Consider the following 23103-nt stretch of genomic DNA (forward strand, 5'->3'; position numbering starts at 1 on the left):
CTGAGTCTGACAATACTGGGTGTTTCAAAAGCCTTTTTGGGGAGAATCCTCTTTCTATACAAACATATTCTCATACACTATACAACATGCTCATAGTAACCCATCTCTCTTATAAAGAGAGGGAGGGGCATTCTCTCATCCTTTCTTTTGATCTTAGTCATTAAAATTACTGAGTAAACAACTGACCCAACACAAATTTAATTAATTTTGATACTTTCGATTTCTGGATACTGAAACTTTCCTAAAAACCTAAAAATTGGTCATTTTACTAATATTATGGTTCATCCCTTTGACTACTTTGAAGGACATCTTGGTATTGTCATTACTACACAAACAATATATTTCAAACAACTTTGAATTAAAAATGTTGCTTCAATATCTTCAAGGTACATAGTGAGAGCTCTGACATTTATCTCTAGAATATATAAATCTGGTATATAAATCAGAACAGGTACAAATATATAATCTACATAACCCAAAGGGGGAAAAATATCTGTTATTAATGAATCATGGTTGCCATTTCATCACAGTTTTCTAGCTAGAGAGGGCTATTTCCTATATACACAATTCAACAACAGAGGCACTGATGTCTTCATATGGGTAAAAAAAAAATCAATCAAAAAATACTGTTTTATACATTAGTATGAAGACTGCTTGCGGCCAAAAACACCAAACAGCTAGTTTAGGGTCAGTAATATTTACAAAACAAGTAGTTAAACTTTTAAGGTTTCATTTTCCTCAACTCTAAAATGAAGGGTATAGATGAGGATGACCTCTCAAGTCCCTTCCAGTTCTAAATATATACTTCTTTGATCTACCTTAAATCCAGATGCTTATAAGTAAATAATCAACTTACATCTAATGGCTGAGAAGGTATTTTCAATTTGGTTAGATGTGCTTTGCTACTAGGCTTCAGCTCACTCATGTTGTTGCTATGGGATTGGCTGCTGTAGTGCTCAGAGGTTAGCTTTGGTTCCATGGACTCCTGTCCATCCATGGGCCTTACATAGGCAGTAGGTTTCTGTAACATTGAGTTTGACTTTGACATCAATGAAGGTGGAAAAGACTGGCTAGAGTGCTGTCCACTTGAAAATGAAGGAACACGAGAAGGTGAGTCCCAATTTGCATCAGGGTCCCGTGGTGACTTAGAACGCTGCTCCTTGCTGTGGTGATCATTCCCATGAGCTCTGGAATGACTAGAGCTTAATGAAGAAACAGCAGGTGGTTTTCCAGGACTGGAAGAACGAGATTTAGAGTGTTCTGATCCGTGCTGGCTTTTTTTACGGCTACCACCACCACCACTACTACTGTATGATTCACGGTCATGCCTCTGACCAACACTACTAGTGCTGTTACTGCCACTTCCACTGGTCCGTTGGCTAGTGTGTCCACTCTGTAAACCTGAAGACCGTTTCTGTGACTGGGAAGAAGTGCTAGGTGCTGGTCCTACAGGAGTCCATTTGCTGCTCTGATGAGAGCTACCATGTCTGTGTTCACTAAAAAAACTTGGATTTGGTTTTTCATCTGTTGTTGATGGTATGGTAGGTTTGGGAATTGCAACAAGCTTTTGTAGAGATCTATCTCCTATAAAATCCTTCATTTCGTAGGAGTCATCATAGTTTCCAAGCATGCTCTGAATACGACTAGATAATTTGTCTTCTTTGCTAGTCTATACAAAGAATAAAATGACATGAAATTACAATAAAGCACAAAATTATTTTTTTAATTAAGGAGGAAAATTTTGAAAAATTTTACAGCTGACTAATCCAAGTTTGACAATAGCCAGAGACAATAAGGAAACCCCAACTCTATTGCTTAACAAAAAATTTACTCTCTTTGAAGAATACATTTTTACATTCAAATACTTTATGTCACTAAGACTCTAAAAGCTCTAAAATTTAGTATGTGAAAATTTAAGAGAGAGGAAGATCAGAAGAGAACAAAAACAATTTCATTGCTATAAAATTTCTTTATGCTGGGGCTGAAAACCCTGGAGGTTAAAGAGGTACTTTTGGTGGCAGCAAGCCGTTTGGAAAATCAATGAAAACACCATACAATTTTCCAAATGCAATCTAGCTTGATCTCTTCCTCTAATCAATTTGCTGGCAAAGCAGTTGGGGAGAAAATGTATACCAGGGAGCCAGAAATATCAAACTTCAATATTCCCTAACTTATCAAAGCTCTAAGCCAATCAAATGGCTATGCTCCTATTCTGACAGTTTAGGAAAACATTCCCAAGGAACATGATATAATGTTCCTTAATATTCAATACTATAGTTCAATTTAAAACTGGAATATTTCCCTAATTCAACAAAGCTTCAGGTTAGTCAGTGTTCGTTTCTGACTACTAACGAAAACATCCCTAGGAATGTAATGTTCCTTGGCACCCCAATTATGGTTAAAATTATGATTAAAAATTCAATGGAATCAGTCTGTGCTTCATATTCAAACACTAAAACATTTTTCCTCTCCACTCATAACAACAGTCACAGTAATATTGAAAAACTACAAAATCTGAGAAAGTATAAAGACAATTTGAAATATTAAATTCTGGTCATTTTAAATTTATTTTTTAAATGCACTGAAGTTTTCATATCAATAATGTACCAACGTAAAAATGTGCTTGGGTAACAAAGGGGAATTAGCCAGTCTAATACATTTATATCTCTGATATACTTCACAAAATTTGGGGAAATTGTCTTAGTTACTTGGTCTAAACAGAATTAACATTATTTCACCACCAAAAGCAACATAAAATTACTTATGTTTAGGCTGACACTCATCAGTAATGACTTCAGAGTTCTTAAACAATAATTGCTAGTAATATGTGAGAGAAACAACAGCTCTTTACATTGTATCATAGAGTTCAGAACCTACTATAAATTGCTATTTCAGGCTTCTTCATTTTAGCTGAGTACTTTAAAAAATTTTAGTCAAAATTATCCTCCTTCAACCTTTTCCTTTCCCTGGCCCTTGCCCACATACATTTAAAAAAAAAATTATACAACAAAAATAACTATGCCAATAGGCCTAGATGAAATTTAGAAAAATCTACAAAAAAACCTTCTCAGTCAAGTATGTTTTTAGATTTTAAAGTGCCAAATTTTCTGGTTTGTTTGCTATAAAGATCAAGAGAAGAGATGACTGTCATTATTATATATTGTCAGTATTACTACTGTCATGATACACTAAATGTACACAATTCCATAGATTTGAAAGCAGTCACACAACAGACCAGAAGCAATTAAAGGAATTACAATAAGTAACCAATGATAAAGAACATTTCAGGTTTTTCAAAATTTTTAAAAGTCAAAATTTTAGCAAGGATAGAAGGATAGCATTGATCAGTGTTATATGTAACTATAAATCAAATACCAGAAAATATTCTTAATCCTGTTACAAAAAATTCGGTAGGAAAATTAAGGGGTGCAGCTACCCAGAACAAGATCAACATCTGTCACATGTTCTCACTGATATCTGTAGTATATTGCTTAAATCTTCTCTTTCATTAGTAAGTTTCATTAGTCATTTCACCTTAAGATTTAGAAAACTAGTTTAGAAACCAGAAAACCTTCAGGTGTAATGACTGAAACTTAAGTTTCAATAAGCAATACACAATAGACATCAATGGAAACACTGGCTTCCATGCAACTGTTTTATCTGTTTTGACCAAAATTAGCCTGGTACAAAACCACATTTATTGTGAGCAATTAAAAAATATAGCAATAAAAGGCAGTTGCAAATTAAAATAAAACTGCATCTTAAGGTTACTAGAAACACAGAAGTTGGAAGTTTCAGAGTGATAAAGGCCACTAAGGATCACTGTCCTAGCCCAACTAAAACATTTTACACGTAAGTTCCAGAGGAGTTAAGGAATTTGTTCAAAATCACACAGCCAGTTAGTAACAGACTAGAAAGGAACATGAAACAAATTTTCAAGTTAAAAAATAATAACCATAATAATACAGAACCATAACATTTCATTTTGATGCAAGTTTAAAATTAGGTAAACTCACAACTTTGTATGGTTCAGCAAAGAGAGGAGAGTTAGGTGGGAAGGCTTCTTCACCCTGATGAATTTCCTGATTTCGCCTTTCCCTTTCTTTCATACGAAGCACATTCCGGTCTTCACGGTTCATGTTGCTATGAACAAAAACATAATATTCTATCATGGATAGAAAAAGAAGTGGAAGGGAAAATAAAATAACATCTGTTGTATTGAGTATGTCCATTCAGTACTTAAAATTTGAGAGTTCCTTATCACAGCCTCTCTCCCAAACAAGAAAGGGTAGTACTTGAGTATGATTATGAATTGGTGAGTGTTGTTTCTGTCTAGTCACTACTGAAATATGTTTCACTAGTGAATTTTATACAATTTACACGTGAAACCATAACCCAGAAATGTCCAACCCCTCCACCAACACACTTTTTACTTAATATAAGTAAATCTATTAAAGGGAGTTTGCTACAAATCAGTCAAAGGGAAGTTGTAGATGTGATTTCTCTAAATTCTGAAGGAAGGCACCACTGAAACCCAACTTACCACCACTTGGCCTTATGCTTCTAGGTTTTCTTCTTAAGAAATCTCCTAACTTTTATTTCTTACTAACTGAATTTCTACTAACCACACTCCTCCCTCCTCCCCTTTCCCTTCTTCCCATGTCCCCACAGGCCAATGCTTGTTCTCTACTTTTCATCTACCTTATCTTGATTTCTTTTTGTTCCCAACACAGCTTCCTTGGTGTCCATCCTGTATGGCAGTTTGACCTCAGCTTTGCTGTTGTTCTAGATTCCCTAAAAAACGACATTTCTGCTCTAAATACATTAATATTTCAATAAATGGCAAAACTGGAGTATCTAATCCCAGTTTGTTGGGGGGGGGGTTGTTTTGTGGGATTGGGAGACCATAATAGCAAATTTATCCAAAATTGTCTTGGATTAATATCACTAGATTGTATTAAAAAACAGAAAATTTTACTTTGAAGGGGGAAAAGGTATTTTCATTTCTTTAACCATTTGAAATGTTCTGCTTCTACTAAGAGCAGAACAATGGGAACCAGCAGAAAGGATTTAGGTAAAATATAACTTTTAAAAGAGTAACTGGAATAGGTTTCCAAGGGAGGCTGTGCACAACGTACTTCCCTGAAAATCCTGAACCATTTGTCCTGGTTTTATTAGGAACAGCCCTGCTAATGACAAAGATATAGACCACGCAATTCTTCTAGTTTTGTGCTATGTATTTAATAAAAAAATTATGACTTTTGTTTTATTAAAAGAAATATATTAAGACTTAAGTAAGAAACTAATAATAAGGGATTTAAGAGCATTCACTTGAACTCTTAGTATTAGAAGGTCAGTATCTTAGAACAAAAATATTAATTTCACAATATTTGATCCTGTCTAAAAGCCACTTGATGTAATCTTTTACTAAGAATGCTCTTTAAAAAACTTCTGAATGAAAACTTATGCTAAAAATCTTATCACAGTCTTGGGATGTTTTATAAAAATAAGTTTATAAACTCCTTGAAGGGAGAAGCAATGTCTTCTACTTCTTTGGTCTCCCCAGTCCCTAGCACAAATGCCAAGCACACTATAGCATTAATAAGTGCTTACTGATGATTTGATTCCTTTAGGCTCTGAAGCTTTACCAAAAGTTTTCTTGTCAAACTTTAATATATATATATATATATATATATATATATATATATATATATATATAGCTACCTTCTATAACTTTCTTAAAATAGCAGATGAGTAGGAAAAAGTTAAGACTATGGTTTATCTTTTCTTTAATCATGACAAAAGTAAAATTTCTAAGTATGAGAAACACTGTTTTGTTGAAATGTATGCAACTGTGAAATTTAACATTTTATTTACATTAAATTTAGTTTTAAAAGTTTCATCAAAGTTATTTGGGAAAATTTTCATTATCTTCTTCTGAAGGAGGGAATGAGAGAATCACTGGTATTTTTTTAAAAAATTAGTAAGGAGAGGTTAACTTGCTATCTTTGAAATCCAGCTGCTTCTTTAAACATGAAAATAGTTATTTCAATAAAACAACTGAACTTTTCCCCTCTTCTCTTAAAACACCAATATGTTTACCTAATTAATCTGAACTCCTATTCAAAATCTAGAATAATTTTGGCAGGAACTGGACTAAAGTTTATTTAAGCACTGCAGAAAAAAATTCTTTGATAACAAATTCCATGGAAACTGTGTTGCGTAGTAACAATTTATCTAAAAATAACCATATCTGATGAAATTACAATCTGAATCCATTGAGTCTAGATTTTATAAAATAGCTTCTCTTTGGAATGAACAAGTAAAAAGAAGTAGTCAAAATTTCACAGGGGATGGAAGGAGATGTATATACATATTCCTTGTGTCTCATGCCCCCACCTATATCCTCTCTTTATCCTGGCTTCTGAATTTTCTTGTGATATTTTCATGAGTGATTTAGAGGTTGAAGTGAGTTTGTTCTGAGGTCTTTATGATGTCTGAAGTGGGAAGAAGCAGAAGTACAGTTACTACTTGACAGAAGAACAAAAATAATTATAAAGAGCTCACATAATGTTTACCACTCATTTTCCCTAGTCTAACCAGGTGTGCGCGCGCACATGCGTGTGTGTGTGTTGTGTGTGTGTGTGTGTGTGTGTTGTGTGTGTGTGTGTGTTAGGATTATAACTTCTTTCACCACTGAGACACAGATATAACTTTTACAGAAGAGGCACAAATAAGCCTCAGTTTATACATATGAGAAACCTGAGATTCAAAAGGGCAAAGTACCATGGCTGGTGCTTCAAGGCCAATGCTCTACTACACTGACCTGCCTCCTCTATTTCCCCTATTGCCGGCACTTTCACACAAAAAGGCTGCTATTATTCCTCATTTCACCTAAACAATCATTTCTACACAAAAATTTAAATTTAAATTTAAAATTAGTCATATACATATAGCATACATTTCAACATGTAGCTCCCCTGGCTTTCAGGCCACCTAAGAATCTATGGGAACCTCTAAGCTCAACTCTTTCCTTTAAATTTATGGTGAGGTTTTTAAAAGACAACTTTGAAAATAATAAAAGGAAATATGAGGTTTACTTTTTTTGCTTCTTTAACAGTCTCCCCTCCCCTACCCCAGTTATGCTTCTCAGTAACTAGGATGGGCTAAGGGTACCCTTGTAATCTTATGCTAAAAATTTAGGTTCAGTTCAACTGAATAAAAGGTTAAAGTGCCTACTAAATGAAAAGCACTGTGCTACACCCTGAGATACAAAAGGAAGCTGAAAACCACATCCCTCATCTCAAGAGGTTTACAATCTACTAACAAAGAGAGATAAGGCATGTACAAAATTAGGATGCAGTTCGGGCAAAGGAGTGATCTAAACAAAGCGCTGTAAGAAAATTTAAGACAACACTTAGGAGAAATCAGGGAAAGCTTCATGGAGCAACTAGCACCTGACCTAAGCCTCATGGAAGATTTTAACAGGTAAAGATGAGGGTGCTCCTTTGATTATTGCCAGTGACAAAAATATTGCATGAAAACAGCAAACCAGACACTGAGCAATTCTTACTTAACTGTACTTAATACAAGACTCTTAGAGTTTACCCTGGTATTTGTAACAGGGAGGCAGGGTGCAAAATGCCCAATTTGGTCACTATATATAAGGTAAGACAATAGAAAAGGATTTTTAGGCAGCTAGTTGACAACACTGGGCCTGGAAATAGACAGTAAAAATGAAAGTCAGTATTCTACAACTGGTCAGAGATGACATTTCCTAGTAACATCTCATTACATTAATTATTAATTCATCCTAATATACAAGTCAAAATATGGAAGAAAATGTAAGGTTTCTCAAAGCAAAAATAAGTGAACTGAAAAACAGATAGAGGAGAAAAAAATTTTAAAGTCACTCAACTATTTAAATACCATGACCAAAAAAAAGAGCCTAGATCTCCTTTTTCAAGAAATCTTAAAAAGAAAATTGCCCTTATTTCTTAGAACCAGAGGACAAAGTGAAGATCGAAAGAATCCACCAGTTACTCCCTAAAGAAACTCCAAAATGAAAACTCCCAGGAACATTATAGCCAAAATTCACAGTTTTCAAGTAAAAGAAAAAATACTACAAGCATCCAGAAATATTTCAAGTACCAAGGAGCTAGTCAGGGTCATACATGATTTAGCAGCTCCCATTATAAAGGAATCCATGTATTCCAGAAAGCAAAGCCTTACAGCCTAGAATAACTTACTCAGGAAAACTAAATATAATGTTATAGAGCAGAAAAAATATGAACCTTTAACAAAATGATGAAATAAAGGACTTGCAAATATTCCTCATAAAAAGACCAAAGCCATGAAGAAACTATGAAGATCAAACACAAGAGTAAAGAGAAACAGAAAAAAGTAAAAGTGAATTAAAAATGACAAACCAAACAAGGATAAACTGCTTAAATACAGGGAGATGAAAATTGCTGGGAAAATTGGAAAACAGTATGGCAGAAACTAGACATAAACCAATGTATCACACTACATACCAAAATGAGGTCAAAATGGGTACATGATTTACACATAAAAGGTAAATACCACAAGCAAATTACGACAGCATGGGATAGTTTATTTGTCAGATCTATGGATGAGGAAAGAATTTATGACCAAAGAAAATATAGAGAGCATTACAAAATGAAAAGTAGATAATTTTGATTATGTAAAACTAAAAAGCTGTTGCACAAACAAAACCAATGCAATCAAAATTAAAAGGAAAGCAGAAAACTGGGGAAAAAAATCTTTGCAACAACTATCTGTAATAAAAGCCTCATTTCTCAAATATATAGAGAACCACATCAGATTTATAAAAATACAAGTCATTTCCCAACTGATAAATGGTCAAAGGGCATGAACAGGCAGTTTTCAAACAAAGAAATCAAAGCTATCTATAGTCATATGAAAAGTGCTCAAAATCTCTATTGATTAAAGAAATGCAAATTAAAACAACTCTGAGGTACTACCTCATACCTATCAGATTGGCTAACATGACAAAAAAGAAAAATGATGAATGTTGGAGGGGATGTGGGAAAACTGGGACACTATGTATTGTTAGTGGAGTTATGAACCAATCTAACCATTCTGCAACTATGCCCAAAGGGCTATCTATAAAACTGTGCATACCCTTTGATCCAGCAATACCAGTACTAGGTCTATATCCCAAAGATATTTTTTAAAAAGGGGGGGAGAGGGCCTATTTATACAAAAATATTTATAGCCGCTATTTTTGTGGCTAAGAATTGGAAACTGAGGGGATGCCCATCATTGGGGAATGTGGTGTATGACTATGATGGAATATTATTATAACAAATGACAAACAGGATGACTTCAGAAAAACTTACACAAACCGATGCAAAGTGAAGTGCGCAAAAGCAAGAGAACGCTGTACATAGTTAACAGTTTGTATGATGAAGAACTGTGAATGACTTAGCTATTCTCAGCAATACAATGATCCAAAACAATTCCAAAGGACTAATGATGAAGTATACTATACGCCTCCAGAGAAAGAACTGATAATGTCTGAATACAGATTGAAGCATGCTATTTTTCACTTTCCTTCTTTTTTTGAGTCTTCTTGGACAAAATGACTAATATGGAAATGTTTTACATGACTGCACACGTATATACTCTATCGGACTGCTTACTGTCTCAGGGAAGAGGCAAGGAAAAGAGAGAAGAAAGAACAGAATTTAGAACTCAAAACTTAAAGAAAAGTTAAAAAATTATTTTTGACATGCAATTGGGGAAAAAACAAAATATTATATAAAAAATAAATATGTGGAAATGATACATGTGTCTCTTTTGAACCCTATCACCATTAGGTGTCACAAGAGTGCAATTAACAAGTGGTTCTGTTACGTTTTGATGATTTTAAGAATGGAAAAAGAAATTCACTGGAGGAGGAAAAAGAAAGAAAATTTACAAAAAATTACATAATTGGGGTATGATAAACATCTCTACAAACAAGGAAGGAAACCCTTGAACTTCACTCTCATCTGAACTGAGCTGGGTGCAGAAATAAATTTCATTCAATAGAAAAATGACAGAAAAGGGTGGAGGGAGAAGGAGAAATTAGAGGGAAGGTAGATAAAGGGAGGGATTAGTCCTAATCAAAATAAACTCTAGGAATGTACAAAAATATTTATACAATTGTTTGAGGTGGCAAAGAGTTGGAATCTGAAGGGTACATGTTGAACTTTATTATATACTTAAAAAGGAAAGCTATACATAATAGGCAGTTTCCTGTAAAGTCTTTCTGATTCAGTTAAGTGCTTTCTCCCTTCCCAAATTATTCTTGTACTATCTTTACTCATTTTGTATAGCCCCTCTTCCCCAGTAAAACATAAGCTCTTCAGGGCTCAAGGAGAGCACCTTTTACATGGAAGGTGCTTAATACCTGTTTGTGGAATTTAAAATGTTATATTACATTGCCATATCACAATTTATTCAGCTATCACCTAACAATTGGACACGTTCTTTCCAGATTGATGCTCTTACCAATACATTACCAATAATTACCAGCAAAATCTATGGCTATTATGGTATAAGTCTTTATTGTCTTGTTAATAATATCCTTCAGCTAGTCCTAGCACTCGTGTCACACACATGAAATTCCTGGATAAACGTAGCCAAATTATTCTCTAAAAAGCTTATTGCCATTACTACAATGTTGGGTAACCTATGAATTGGTTCAACCACTCTGAAAATCATTTTGGAACTATGTAAGAAAAGTGAAAACTACTTATCACACTTTCCTCCTCTCCATAAGGAAGCAGGGACTACAAACACGGAAAGCAATTACACACTATTAGATGGACAGTCTGTTTTGGTTGTTTTTGCTTCAATATTTTTCTCTAATACAAGGAAGGGTTCAATGGGAATGGGAGAGGTGGCATTAATTGAAAATAACTATGGTGTAAGATCAAAAAGTAACCGTAAAGTAAAGAAAAAAAGGAAAAATTTTGCACCAATTTACACATGCCCATCTATGTAACAGAAGGGACCTCAAGGGGCCATTTGGTACAACCTCTTCCTTGACAAAAATCACCTCTACAACATACACCGCCCCGCGCCACCCCCCCCCATGAGACAGACTTTGCATGATGCATTCCAGTGAGTGAGAACCCACTAGCTTTATCTAATGTGTTACATCTCTTTCTCTAGGCTTATCAACTGAAGATTCTGGGAAGAAACAGAACTGTGATCTCTTTGATAATAGAACTACCACTAACGAAACTCCCTCTACCAGTGTAGCACCGGGATTCTTTTGCAAACTACTGTTTCTTCCTCAGAAAAAGCCTCAAAACTGTTGCTTAGCCCTAGTGTTCAGGCTTTTTCTTCCTATTTCTCCTACATATCACATTATTCCATCATCCAATTTCCTTACACAGTTCAGGTTTTCCTTCTGCCTCTTCAAATGCTTTTTCTTCTTTATTTTCACACTAAAGTCTTTCTTCCACTTTTTGGGTTCCATTTGCCCACATAACCCTAAGGAGTAAAGAGATGTTCCTTGAGTCACTATACCTTCTCTTTGAGAAGGGAAACACTGAATATAGTCTATATTTTCAATATAAATAAAGACATGTGGCTGTGGCAGAAATACCAAAAACTACACAGGCTGGACTTTGTATCAAATGAATGCAATATGCGTGAGTACACTTAAATTTTAAATGATAGCAAAGACCTGGTTCTGCATCACAAAGCAGTTGTTGTGGTTTACTGGGCTACACAATAACTGTATCAGGAACTTTTCACAGGCTTACATCATATATTCCTTTAAGGTCTAGAAGCCAATTCCACAAAGAGTGAGAATAGATCTCTTTGTATATATTAAATCTTTGAACATGCCCTACCTTGATTTGTAAATCTAACTGGTGCACTTGCAAATAAGCACTTTGTGATTCATCTAGGAGTAATATGGAAGGTATTATTGCTATCTGGGGGAAGGAAAAACAAATTTTATACAGTTTATTTCATTCTCAGTAAAATGCACATTTAAAAAAAATAATACATATCTTGCAGGTCACTGTAAAACTCTCATTATCTCCTTCATTTTGGATGCTATGTTTCTCTTTTCTTGGAAGGAAGAGAGGTAGTGAATTGATAATAATACTAATTTTTTAAAAAAGAATGAATGTCAATCATTTAAAAAAAATAGGGGGCAGCTAGGTGGCGCAGTCACCAGCCCTGAAGTTAGGAGGACCTGAGTTCAAATGCCACCTCAGACCAAACACTTGACACTTACTAGCTGTATGACCTTGGGAAAGTCACAACCCCAATTGCCTAAAAATATTTTAAAAATTTAAAAAAATAAGAGAGCAAAAGGAAGTTCACAGACAAGCAAGACAGTGATGCAACTACCACGTTAAATTTGAATAAAATAAAAGAAAAACAAGATTCACATAGTGAAATAAAAGATAAAATGTATAGAAGTTTACAGTGTCACATAAAATCCTTATTCTTTTTTTACATATGAAAATGTTAATGTTTGTTGATGGTTTTTAGGTTTATAAAAGTAATTTTTAAATGTTTATTTTTAAGATTAGGCCTCCCTATTCCACCCAGTCTAGGAGCATAGGGGCTACTTACAATCCCAATCCCACTACTAATGGCACAGGAGCTTTGACATGCTCGCTGTGAGACTTGGATCAGTTCTCCCCTCTTCAGATTTATCCTTCCAGAGGCTCACCATACCTATGTTGGTAATATCCAATGGGTTTGGCCAATGCAGCTCAGAATGCTGAAGCTCAAGAAAATCTGTCAGCCTTACTCTCTATGGAATACAGGCACGCGCTATCACGCCTGATTATCATTATGTTATTAAAAAATAGCTTCCTTTTTTAAGTACTCACAAGCCATAAAATGATTCAGATTTTTCTAGGAATATTACTCAAACTCACTTGTCTATAGTTTACAGAGTACACCTCCTTCCCTTTTAGGAAAATGGGGCTTACTGCAGTCCCCTCTCCAATACCACAGAAAAGTGTCTCAGCAATGAATGTTCTAGGACATACTTCATTCAGGCCTGTTGAAGAACTCACTGAAGTCAGCAAAATGATATCCAAACATTCCTGCTTACCTCAAATTTTTATTCCTTGCTAACCATTTTGTTTCTATCAACCAAAATGGCCTGCCTGCTATTCCCTATAAATGTCTTATCTCCCATCCCTGAGCCCTTGTACAAGCTGTAACCTATGCTTGGCATGCATCCCCTCCTATCTTCCCCATCTCTTAGAAGCCTGATTCCTTCAAAGCTTAGCTCAGGATGAGTCACGAATTTAGTTGCCCTCCCCTCCAAAGCATGTTGCATATATTTTGTTCTTATATTGACTTATACATGCATACAAACATATGCATATCCTCTCAAGCCCAAGCAGAATGTTAGGTTAGGGAGAGCTTAGGTTTTGTCTTTGTACCTCCAATGCCATGCAGAGTACCTGGCAGATGGCAGGCACTTAAAAAATGTTTACTGAAGTTCCAAAGACCATTCTCTTTGGAAGAAAAAAGAGAAGAAAAAAATAAAGAGTTTAGTTTAGATTTCTCACCATCTTAAGTTATCATTTGTACCTTGAGCAGTGGTCCTACCCCTTTTTTCAATCAAGCAAATTTATTAAGCGCTTACTATGGACCATGAACTATGCCAAGTGCTGGAGAGACAAAAAAAAGGCAAAAAATGTCCCTGCCCTCAAGAAGCTTACATTTTAATAATAAAGAAGATATCTACACATATATAATGATGCATACAAAGAAGATACACAGTAACCTTAGAAGGCTTTCAGTGCCAGAAAGGGTCATATTTGATTCTCTTCTACCTACTGACATAAACACCTTTTTTATTGTTCTTAACATTAACTGCCAGCCTGAAGCTCACTTTGGGCTTTAGCACTCCTAAGAATTTTTATAGGACTGCACAATTCTTTTATATTCATTTTAATTACTTATCCTTGCTTCCAGATTTTTAAAACCTGAATTTGTGGGTAAGTTCCCTGGGTACCTACACTGATCTTCAGATAGATTTTTTTCCCTCCTCATTTCTGCCTGTTCTGTCAAATTTTTATTTTATTTTATTTATTTTGTATTTTTTTATTTGTTGGATTGACTTCCCCTACAAAAAGTGGATCCTGCCTAGTTTATCTGAATCTTTTGAAGTCTATGTCACCAAAATCTAGGATAACAATACTAATTAATGTTTACCTAGCACTTTAGGGTTTGCAAAGTACTTTACACATATTGTATCACTTGATCCTCACCACAATTCAGGTAGGTGTGTATGTATTTCTGAAGTAGCTGCCATTATTATCCCTACTTTAAAGGCAGAGAAACTAAAATTGAGAAAGGTTAGGTGACTTACCTGTAGTCACACAACCAGTAAGTATCTGAAGTCACATTCAAATTTAGGTCTAACTTCAATTCTGGCACTATTTAATCGTGCCTCCTAGCTTCCACATCAGTTCCATCAAATCAGAAACAGCTCTGAACTTTCTCTATACACTTTATAATTGAGTAACCACTTGCTCCAAAGTCCTATCTCCCTATTTTTCATTCACTGACCAGTTTTCCTCTTCATGTTAAGAAGTGGGTACAGAATTACAATCCCTTTGTCATTTGCCCTAACCTCAGAAGTATGAAAACTATCACTTAAAGAAGTCACAAGTTTATCACATGTTCTGCTTTTGACAAAGAGCTACAGTTAACATCAAAATAACTGAAGTCCACCATCATAACAATATCATGCTTCGGTACAAGATTTTTCATCTGCTTCTGAGTAGTTCTGAGTAGTTCCTAAACTTCTCAGCTAATTCTTTCATTCCATTTAAGTGATCTATTCTATAACTTCATAATAATCTGATAAAGTCTCTCATGATATTCACATGGAAAAGATAGAAAGATGTTGACCAGACAATAGATTAATTAGATAAATATGGAAGTGGTTGAACAGCCAGCCTAAAAAGAGCTTTGAACTCAAAAGAGTTTGATAGCATCTTGAAAGGTACCCAGTGGAATGTGTCAAGAATCTGTGCTGGGCCTTGGGATGTTTAACATTTTTCATCAATAACATGAATAAAAGAATAAATGGCATAATTTTAAAATCTTCAAATTACACAAGGTAGGAGAAAAGGGTTGACATATTTGATGACAAATGAAAGACTCAAAGGATCTTGACAGGGTAGAACATTGGGCAAAACTGATTAAGATGGAATTTAATTGGAATAAATCAACTTCATAAATATGAGAGGGAGGTACAGAACATAGATTTAGAGTTGGAAGGGAACTTGTAGGTCACTAGCTAGTCCAACTCATTTTACACAAGGAACATAAGGCACAGAAAAGAGCTCTGCTTAAGGTTACAGGCAGTAACAGACTGAGATTTGAATTCCAAATCCCACCAAGTCTCAGTGATATTCCTGTTGCTTCCTTGCAATATAATCACTGGTTTACTCTGTTTATTACCCATGCTTTGAACATATAGGTATGAAACCATGGATTTTATAAATTACTCCAGTTTTGGCTGCCTCCTGTGAATTACCAGTCCTCTTCTGCTACTGGTCTTCCTATACTGTACTCGACTTTTTTCTGTAGTATTGAGCTTGTCCAATCTATGTGGACAGTTTTCGGATTCCTCCCTTTTGATTTAAAGTCCTCTTCATTAGATTCACAAGTTTCCAAGTATATATGTTTTCACTGGTCCTTGTTATTAAAGATAATCCACATCACTTGCCAAGATCCCCTAATTGCTAAGATGAGGTCTAGAAATCCAAGTCCCATTCCCAGACACCATTTTCTTGGCCAGCTGTTCACTGCTCAAATCTGCCTCTCTTCTGTATCTGCTACATTCAACTGACTGCAATGATGCAAATATCATCTGTGGTCTCAAGATAATTAACTTCTTACCTAAGACTTCATAATTATCACCTATCTAGAGCTTTAGGAAACCTTAATGTCAATTAGTCTAACATCTTCCCTTTACAGGTAAGGGAACTACTGCCCAGAGAAGTTAATGGATTTACCTAACATCACAGAGCACAAACTTGAACTTGGGTCCTCTGATTCCAAAATCACCACGCTTTCCACTGAACCACACTACCTTTTTAATTAAGATGCAGTAGAAAGAGCAATGACTCTGAAGTCAGAGGTCCTGGGTTCAAATTTTACCTTTTGACTTCCTGTGTGACCTTGAGCAAATCATTCAACTTTCCAGTACTTCAAGCTCTTCATCTGCAAAACGAAGGGATTGGATTAGATGCTCCCTACCCCCTACAATGCTGCTGTAATTATCAGCAATGCTATTTGTCTCTACATCAACCACTGGAAGTGGGTAATGATTGAAAGTTTTGAAAATTCTTCATGAAGGCTCTCTCTGCAACATCCCATACACATCCTCCAGAAAGCCAGCAGGTCTCTTTTTGTTGTTGAAATCAAGTCTGTAAGTAGCAAAGAGTCACCGTCATTGTCATTGCCAATATCATCATTAACCCAGAAACATTTATTAAAAGCCTATGTGCCAGGTACTCTAAGTGGAATCAAAGAGAAAAAAAAACAGCCAGTTCCTGCTCTCATGAAGCTCACAGTGCTGTTTTACTCTTCTTTCTCTAGCCATTATTTGAAAACTTCTCACATGACCCTTGCTTAGTTTGTGATTGAAGTTAACATACACCTGTTCCCTATCACTGTGGCAAGTATTGTAATATTTAAGAGTCCATACTGGTTATTACACTTTTAATCAGGTCACTGATAGCAGAAAATACTGTGACTGGAACATGACCTAAATGTTACTTTACTAACGCTGTAACAAAAGAGCTATTATATAAGACAAACACTGATTTGACCCTGATTTTAGATTTCAGATTCCTACATACATTATGGGATCTCAAACTATTAGCCACTATCTCTAATACTTTTTATTGCACATTTTTAGAGAAAAAATAATTCTTTACCATCGCCTTTCAGCTTTAGTTGGCACAAGATTTTATAATAGTACATATGCTAATTCACTGTTGGTGGAGATGTGAATTGGTCCAACCTTTCTGGAAAAGAATTTAGACCTATGATAGAAAAGTTACTTACTATTCATACCTTTTGACTTTATAGATTCTACTGTGTTCAAAGGAGGTTATTAAAAGCAAAATCTCTATATACAAAAATGCTCATAATTTTTAATAACGAAAAGGTAAAAAGAAAATGCTTGAACAAATCATGGTATATGAATGTAATGGAGTACTACTGAACCTTAAAGAATGATGACTGTTAAGAGGCAGCATAGTATGGTGTACTGGCTCTGGAGTCACAGGACGGGTTCAAATCTGATGATTATCCTCATCAAATAACTTAACCTCCTTATGCCTCAATTTCCTTAAATGTTAAATGAGGAGACTGAACTAGATGGACTCTAAGGTCTCTTCTGGTTCTACTTCTCTGATCCTATTATCCTAAAAATTCATGAAAACATGAGAAGACTGTTATGAAGGGATGGGAGCTTTAAAAAGCAAGGCCCAAAACCAAATATATACAAGTTCTAAAACAACATAAACAAAAATAATATGGAAAGGCTACAAAACTCTGGTCAAATGCAATGGCCAGCATTAGTTTCATACTATTCAAGTTAAAGGACACATACCTCCTTTTTGTTAGTCATTAACAAACTTTTTCAGGGAATGAACTTTGCAAGGTGGTTTGTTTAGGTTTTTGTTAGGTGGAATTAAAGTATATCAAAAATATCATGGTTACGCTACAATAATGTAAATGAAAACATTAGAATACACTTAAACTCAGATGAACTGCAGAGAACAGATAATATGCAGTATACACTAGTTGACAGGTAATTTTGTTAATCAGTTTTGCTTGATTTTTGGGGGGGGTTACAATGGAAGGTTTTGATGCAGAAACCCATCTGGAAATGACTGAGATATTTTTAAAAGGCACCAATAAAACTTTTTTTTTCTGAAAAATCATATCCAGTAATTGATTTCAAGCAAAATTCAGTATATTATTTTACAGTAAGGGGAGTAGGGAGAGGGTTGTCAAGGTAAGAGGTAATGCTAGATTTGTAACATGGCAAGAGAAGGCAAAATAGGAACTGGCTAAAAATAGTTCAGTTTAGATGGAGGAAAAAATATCAAAAGAAAATGGCTATAAGATAAGGTTGGAATGGTAGTTTGTAGATAGCCTTGAATCAGGCATTTATAATTTATTCAGCAAAAAGGCACAGAGTCTTTCCTCTTTCCCAGTGGTCATAAAAAATAAAGCTAATACTATTCTTTCCTCAGAGTTACCTGTCTCACTTGTATCCTAGATTCCTTTCCCTCCTGTCTCCCTTAAGACCTTGTTGTAGTCATGCCCTCCTTCCCATTACTCTTCAATCTATCATCTTGTCACTGGTTTCTTCCATTTGTTTACAGTTAAACTTCTTTAATTTTTAAAAAGCCTTCCTTAGTTCCTTTTACCCTTTTCCATCCACTGTTCCATCTCTTCTCTTCTCCCTTTCCCTGCTAACTTTCTAGAAGTTGTCTATACCCAAACCTTTCATTTCCTCACAACTGACTTCAAACCCTTGCACATCTGGTTCCCATTCCATTGTTGTTCAGTCACATCTGACTCTTCATGATCACATTCAGGGTTTTCTTGGCAAAGATACTGGAATGGTTTGCCATTTCCTTCTCCAGTTTATTTTATAGGTGAGGAAACTCAGGCAAACAGGGTTAAGTGACTTGCCCAGGGTCACACTGCTAGGAAGTATCTGAGGCTAGATTTGAACTCCAGGCCTAGCATTCTATCCACTGCACCACCTACCTACGCCTCCTACCGCTCCAGTGAAACTATTCTTCAGGGTGAATGACATACTAAAACAGCCAAAGCCAGAGGCCTTTTTTTCCCCCCCAGTCTTCATTCTCCTTGACTTCCAATGGCTTTTTTTGAGTCCTCATTCTCCACAAACTCCTTCTTTAAGCTTTCAACACTGCTGACCAATTCCAACCCCCAATGGAAAATTTCTACTTTGGCATCACTGCCACTTTCTTTGTTCTCCTGTCTAATCACTCACCCTCTTCCTAATTTGTGCTCCCAAGAGCCTCTCCTTTGTCTTCTTTATTCCTCTCTTTATTCTCTTCCTCGGCAATCTTATTCACTCCCATAGCTTTAGCTGGCGCCTCCATGAAGATGATTCCTAACTCTTTGTCTCCAATCCTAACCTCTATTCTTAGGTCAGGAAATACACCTCCAGCTGCCTGGCTTGGATATATGACTGGCACTTCAAACTCAACATGTTCAAAACTGATATTTTAATCCCAAACTTGCTCTTCCCTTCTGACTTCAATTTCTTTATGTGGCACTACTATTCATCAAGGTGGCCATATTGAAACTTTGGGGTTATCTCTGACGCACTTCTAGAGCTAGTAATTAAGTCCTAGAGATTTCACCTCTTCAATATCTCTTGTATCTGCCTCCTCCTCTCTGCTCCCACTAGCATCAACCCAACTAGACTCCAGTTACTATCCACCTGATATTGCTTTCTCTCTCAGTCAGTCAACAAGTATTTAAGTATTTACTATATGCCAGATTGGATGCTATGGATTGGGGCACAAAGAAAGGTGTGGGCACACATGCGTGTGCACACACACACCACCCTCAAGGAGCTTACATTCTAATGGTAAAGACAACATGTATGTAACTATGTACATACAACATATATACAGAGTAAATGAAATTCCATCTCAGAGGCTAAGACACTAGCAAAGCCAGCTAGAAGGACCCAGGATCTCCTACAGAAAGTGAGATTTGAGCTAAGTCTTAAAAGAAGCCAAAGAAACTAAGCAGCAGAGATGAGGATGGAAGAGAATTCCATGTCTAGGAAACAGTTTGTACAAAGGCATGGAAATGGGAGATGTGCTGTTGTATGCAAAGAACAGCAAATAGATCAGTACAGTAGGATCATAAGTTTGTGGAGAGGATTAAAGAGTAAGAGACTAGAAAGGTAAGGATGGGGCCAGATTGTAAAAAGTTTTAAATACTTAACAACTCGAATTTATATTTGACCTTGGAGGCAACAGGTAGTCAAGGAATTTATTAAGTAGGAGGCTGGGGAGGTATCACAGTTGAACCCACACTTCAGAAAAATTATCTTGGGATCTGAGTGAAGGATGAAGTAGAAAAGGGAGAAACTAGAACAGGACAAATAATTAAAAGGCTACTGCAATAGTTCAGGCTAGAGGTGACTAGGGCCTGTTCAAAAGTATATGAGAGATGCCATAAAGATAGGATGGATGTGGTTTGGCAAAGTTCTGGCTATATGGAGAGCGATGAGTCAAGGATGACACCAAGGTTGTGAGCTTTTCTAGGAGACTGGGTAGATGATGGTGCCCTAGGAAGTTGAGAAGAGAAGTTATGGTATTTTAGTGCTTTGGGGAGGGGGGAGGGAAGTGGGATAAGTTCTATTGTGTGCATGTTGAGTTTGAGATGATTACAGGGCACCCAGTTCAAGATATATAAAAGGCAATTGATGATTTGTGACTATATCTCAGGAATGAGGCTAGTGATGGAGATATATATATATGGAAATCATCTTCACAGAACTGACCATTGAATCCATGACAGTAGATAAGATCCAAATGACAGAGTATAGAGAGAAAAGGGATAAGAGCCTAGGTCAGACCCTTTGGGGATACCCACAATTAGTGGATATGATATGGATGAAGATCCAGCAAAGGAGACTAAGAGCAATCAGACAGATAGGAAGAGATTCAGGAGAGAGCAGCATCTCAAAAACCTAGAAAGGGTAGTGTCCAAGAGAAAAAAGTGACCAACTGTATCAAATGAAGCAGAAAGGTCAAGGATGAGGATGAAAAATAGGACATCAGATTTGACGATCAAGAAACCACTGACAACTGGGAGAAAAAAGGTTGTTTCAGTTGAATAAGGTCAGAAGCCACAATGGAAAGGGCTTCAAAGAAGCAGAAGACTGTCTATAACCTAGTTCTATAAGGTTTTTAACATGGTTATAATCAGCAGAGTGCACCAACGTGAACCTCTCTGGGGTTAGCCTGAAACAAGCTTTAACACAGAAACTAATGCAGAGTCTAAACAGAATTATAAGGCAGAGGGCAATAAGGGCCCAACTACCAAGGGTAGCTAACAGGCCACTTTCCTGAAGCCAGGTGAATCAAGACGGATTCCACCAGGGGTTGAGAAGGCAGTTGTGTTTCTGCTATAACTTGTAGAATCTTATGTAGGCCTATCTCTATATGTAAACTAAGACAGGCTATAGATTATATTACTTAGAAGGCTCATCATGGACTAATTTGAGAAGGGAGATTTACATGTCAACAAAGTAACCAAGAAAATTTAGTAAATATAAATACCATCAAAGCCAAGACAATATAGTAATGACCAGCAATAATAAATAACATCAAGTCTCCCTGTAAACTAGTAACCCACTCCTAATGTCCATTTAATCAGCGTATTTCATCTTGAGTCCCAGATGTCCCATGTAGTCATCTGGTCCCTGGAAATATCTTTTCTTGAACATTCTCTTGTTCTCAAGGCAGCTCTGAAGGGGGCTCTGCTTCTCTGGTTCCAAGTAACTTGTAGAGATTCCTAGGTAATTCTGTTAAAATCTGCCAGTAACAAGACTCAATACAATTTAGTACAACCTCCTAAATTTGTTTTTCCAAACTGGTTCATGTGGTAAAAACTGGCTCCAGACTCTAATCCTATTCGTATAGAGCTATAAGAACATCAAATTAGGAACCTGGAATTCACCTGAAACTTGAGAGAATTTCAGTTTTAATATATCACTTGCTAATTTTATTTTTACCTAAAGCCAGTACCTGATATGAACAATGCCATCAACAGGCTGAAGAAAGCATCTTAGGGCAGCAAGGTGGTGCAGTGGATAGAGCATGTGCCCTAAAGTCAGGAGGACCTGACTTCAAATCCAGCCTCAGACCAAACACTTGACACTTACTAGTTGTGTGACTCTGAGCAAGTCACTTAACCCCAAATGCCTGAGAGAGAGAGAGAGAGAGAGAGAGAGAGAGAGAGAGAGAGAATGAATATCTTAGGAAGAATCCATGAGGGCCTGACTTGGGAAAATGAGCCCAAATTTTGAGATCTTATACCTAAAATACTCAACGCCAGTATATCCTATTTGAAACATTTGGAAGTCAATCACACACACACACACACACACACACACACACACACAGGTTCCTAGGACCTAATCTTATACACAAATATATAACTATTAGTAAGCCCCAAAACTCATTTATTGAGTTGCTTAGGATATGGAACTGACTACAAATTCAGCTTTAAAAAACAGTAAGATCTTTCATACTTGTATCCTATTATAGTAATTCAGATTTTTTGGGCAATAATTATTTAATATATTTAGTATTGCAACAACTTCCACTGTCTACCTGCCTTAATAACAGAAATTTGCTATGAAAGGAAAAAGGAAGGCCATGGTTATGACAATATTGACTATCCCCTTAAGAGGTGACTGACACTAAGTCATAACAGGGGGAAAACTCCCTTTGATTCCAGGCTCACACAGCAAAGTCCCACATTATTCACAGGTTATCATGGCCAGGCTCAGAATTAACCAAGCGGGAAAAGTTCCTGTTCTTAAAGAAAATAGCATCACAGGGAAAACTGAGTCAAAAGGATCCTACCCCCAGGTCATCCCCTCAACTCTTCCCATCTACCTGTAGTAGTTCTCAGGAAGCACATGGCATTTCCCTTGAATTGACTATTACCTTTATAAAATCATACCTGAAACAAAAACTAAGAACAATATCAAATGACAGGACCAAGAGATTTTACCTCAAATAGCAAAATTTCACTAATCATAACTTAAGGCTAGGATCATTATACTGTAATAATAACTAACAATAAAAAGTTTACCCAGAATTCTGAAAAAAAATTTCACTCAATGTCCTTTGCTTTCTTTTTTTTTAAGTTTAAATTCATCCTGTTATAAAAAAAATCATACATTGGAAATTAAGAAAATAATCACATTCTGGAATTCCACATAGATACTGAATATATGGCTACTTCCAGGCATAATTTCAA

At 36.0% G+C, this 23103-nt stretch overlaps 1 protein-coding gene across 3 annotated transcripts in view; it reads right to left on the reverse strand.

Moving 5' to 3' along the window:
- AFF4 (ALF transcription elongation factor 4) overlaps positions 1-23103 on the reverse strand; it is an 80668-nt gene that overhangs the window by 39824 nt on the left and 17741 nt on the right. For 2 of the 3 annotated variants that reach the window (XM_020991124.2, XM_020991122.2), the window contains exons 2-3: positions 4017-4143; positions 857-1669 (exon numbers count right to left, since the gene is read on the reverse strand). In XM_020991124.2, the coding sequence (XP_020846783.1) occupies positions 857-1669; positions 4017-4139 (936 nt within the window). In that variant the 5' untranslated portion in view covers positions 4140-4143. Of the gene's footprint in view, positions 1-856; positions 1670-4016; positions 4144-4701; positions 4795-23103 lie in introns of all 3 variants that reach the window. The other variant, XM_020991123.2, reaches the window with a different exon arrangement.

Source organism: Phascolarctos cinereus, unplaced genomic scaffold, assembly GCF_003287225.1.
Source record: "Phascolarctos cinereus isolate Bilbo 61053 unplaced genomic scaffold, phaCin_HiC Scaffold_2;HRSCAF=192, whole genome shotgun sequence".
NCBI lineage: Eukaryota > Metazoa > Chordata > Mammalia > Diprotodontia > Phascolarctidae > Phascolarctos > Phascolarctos cinereus.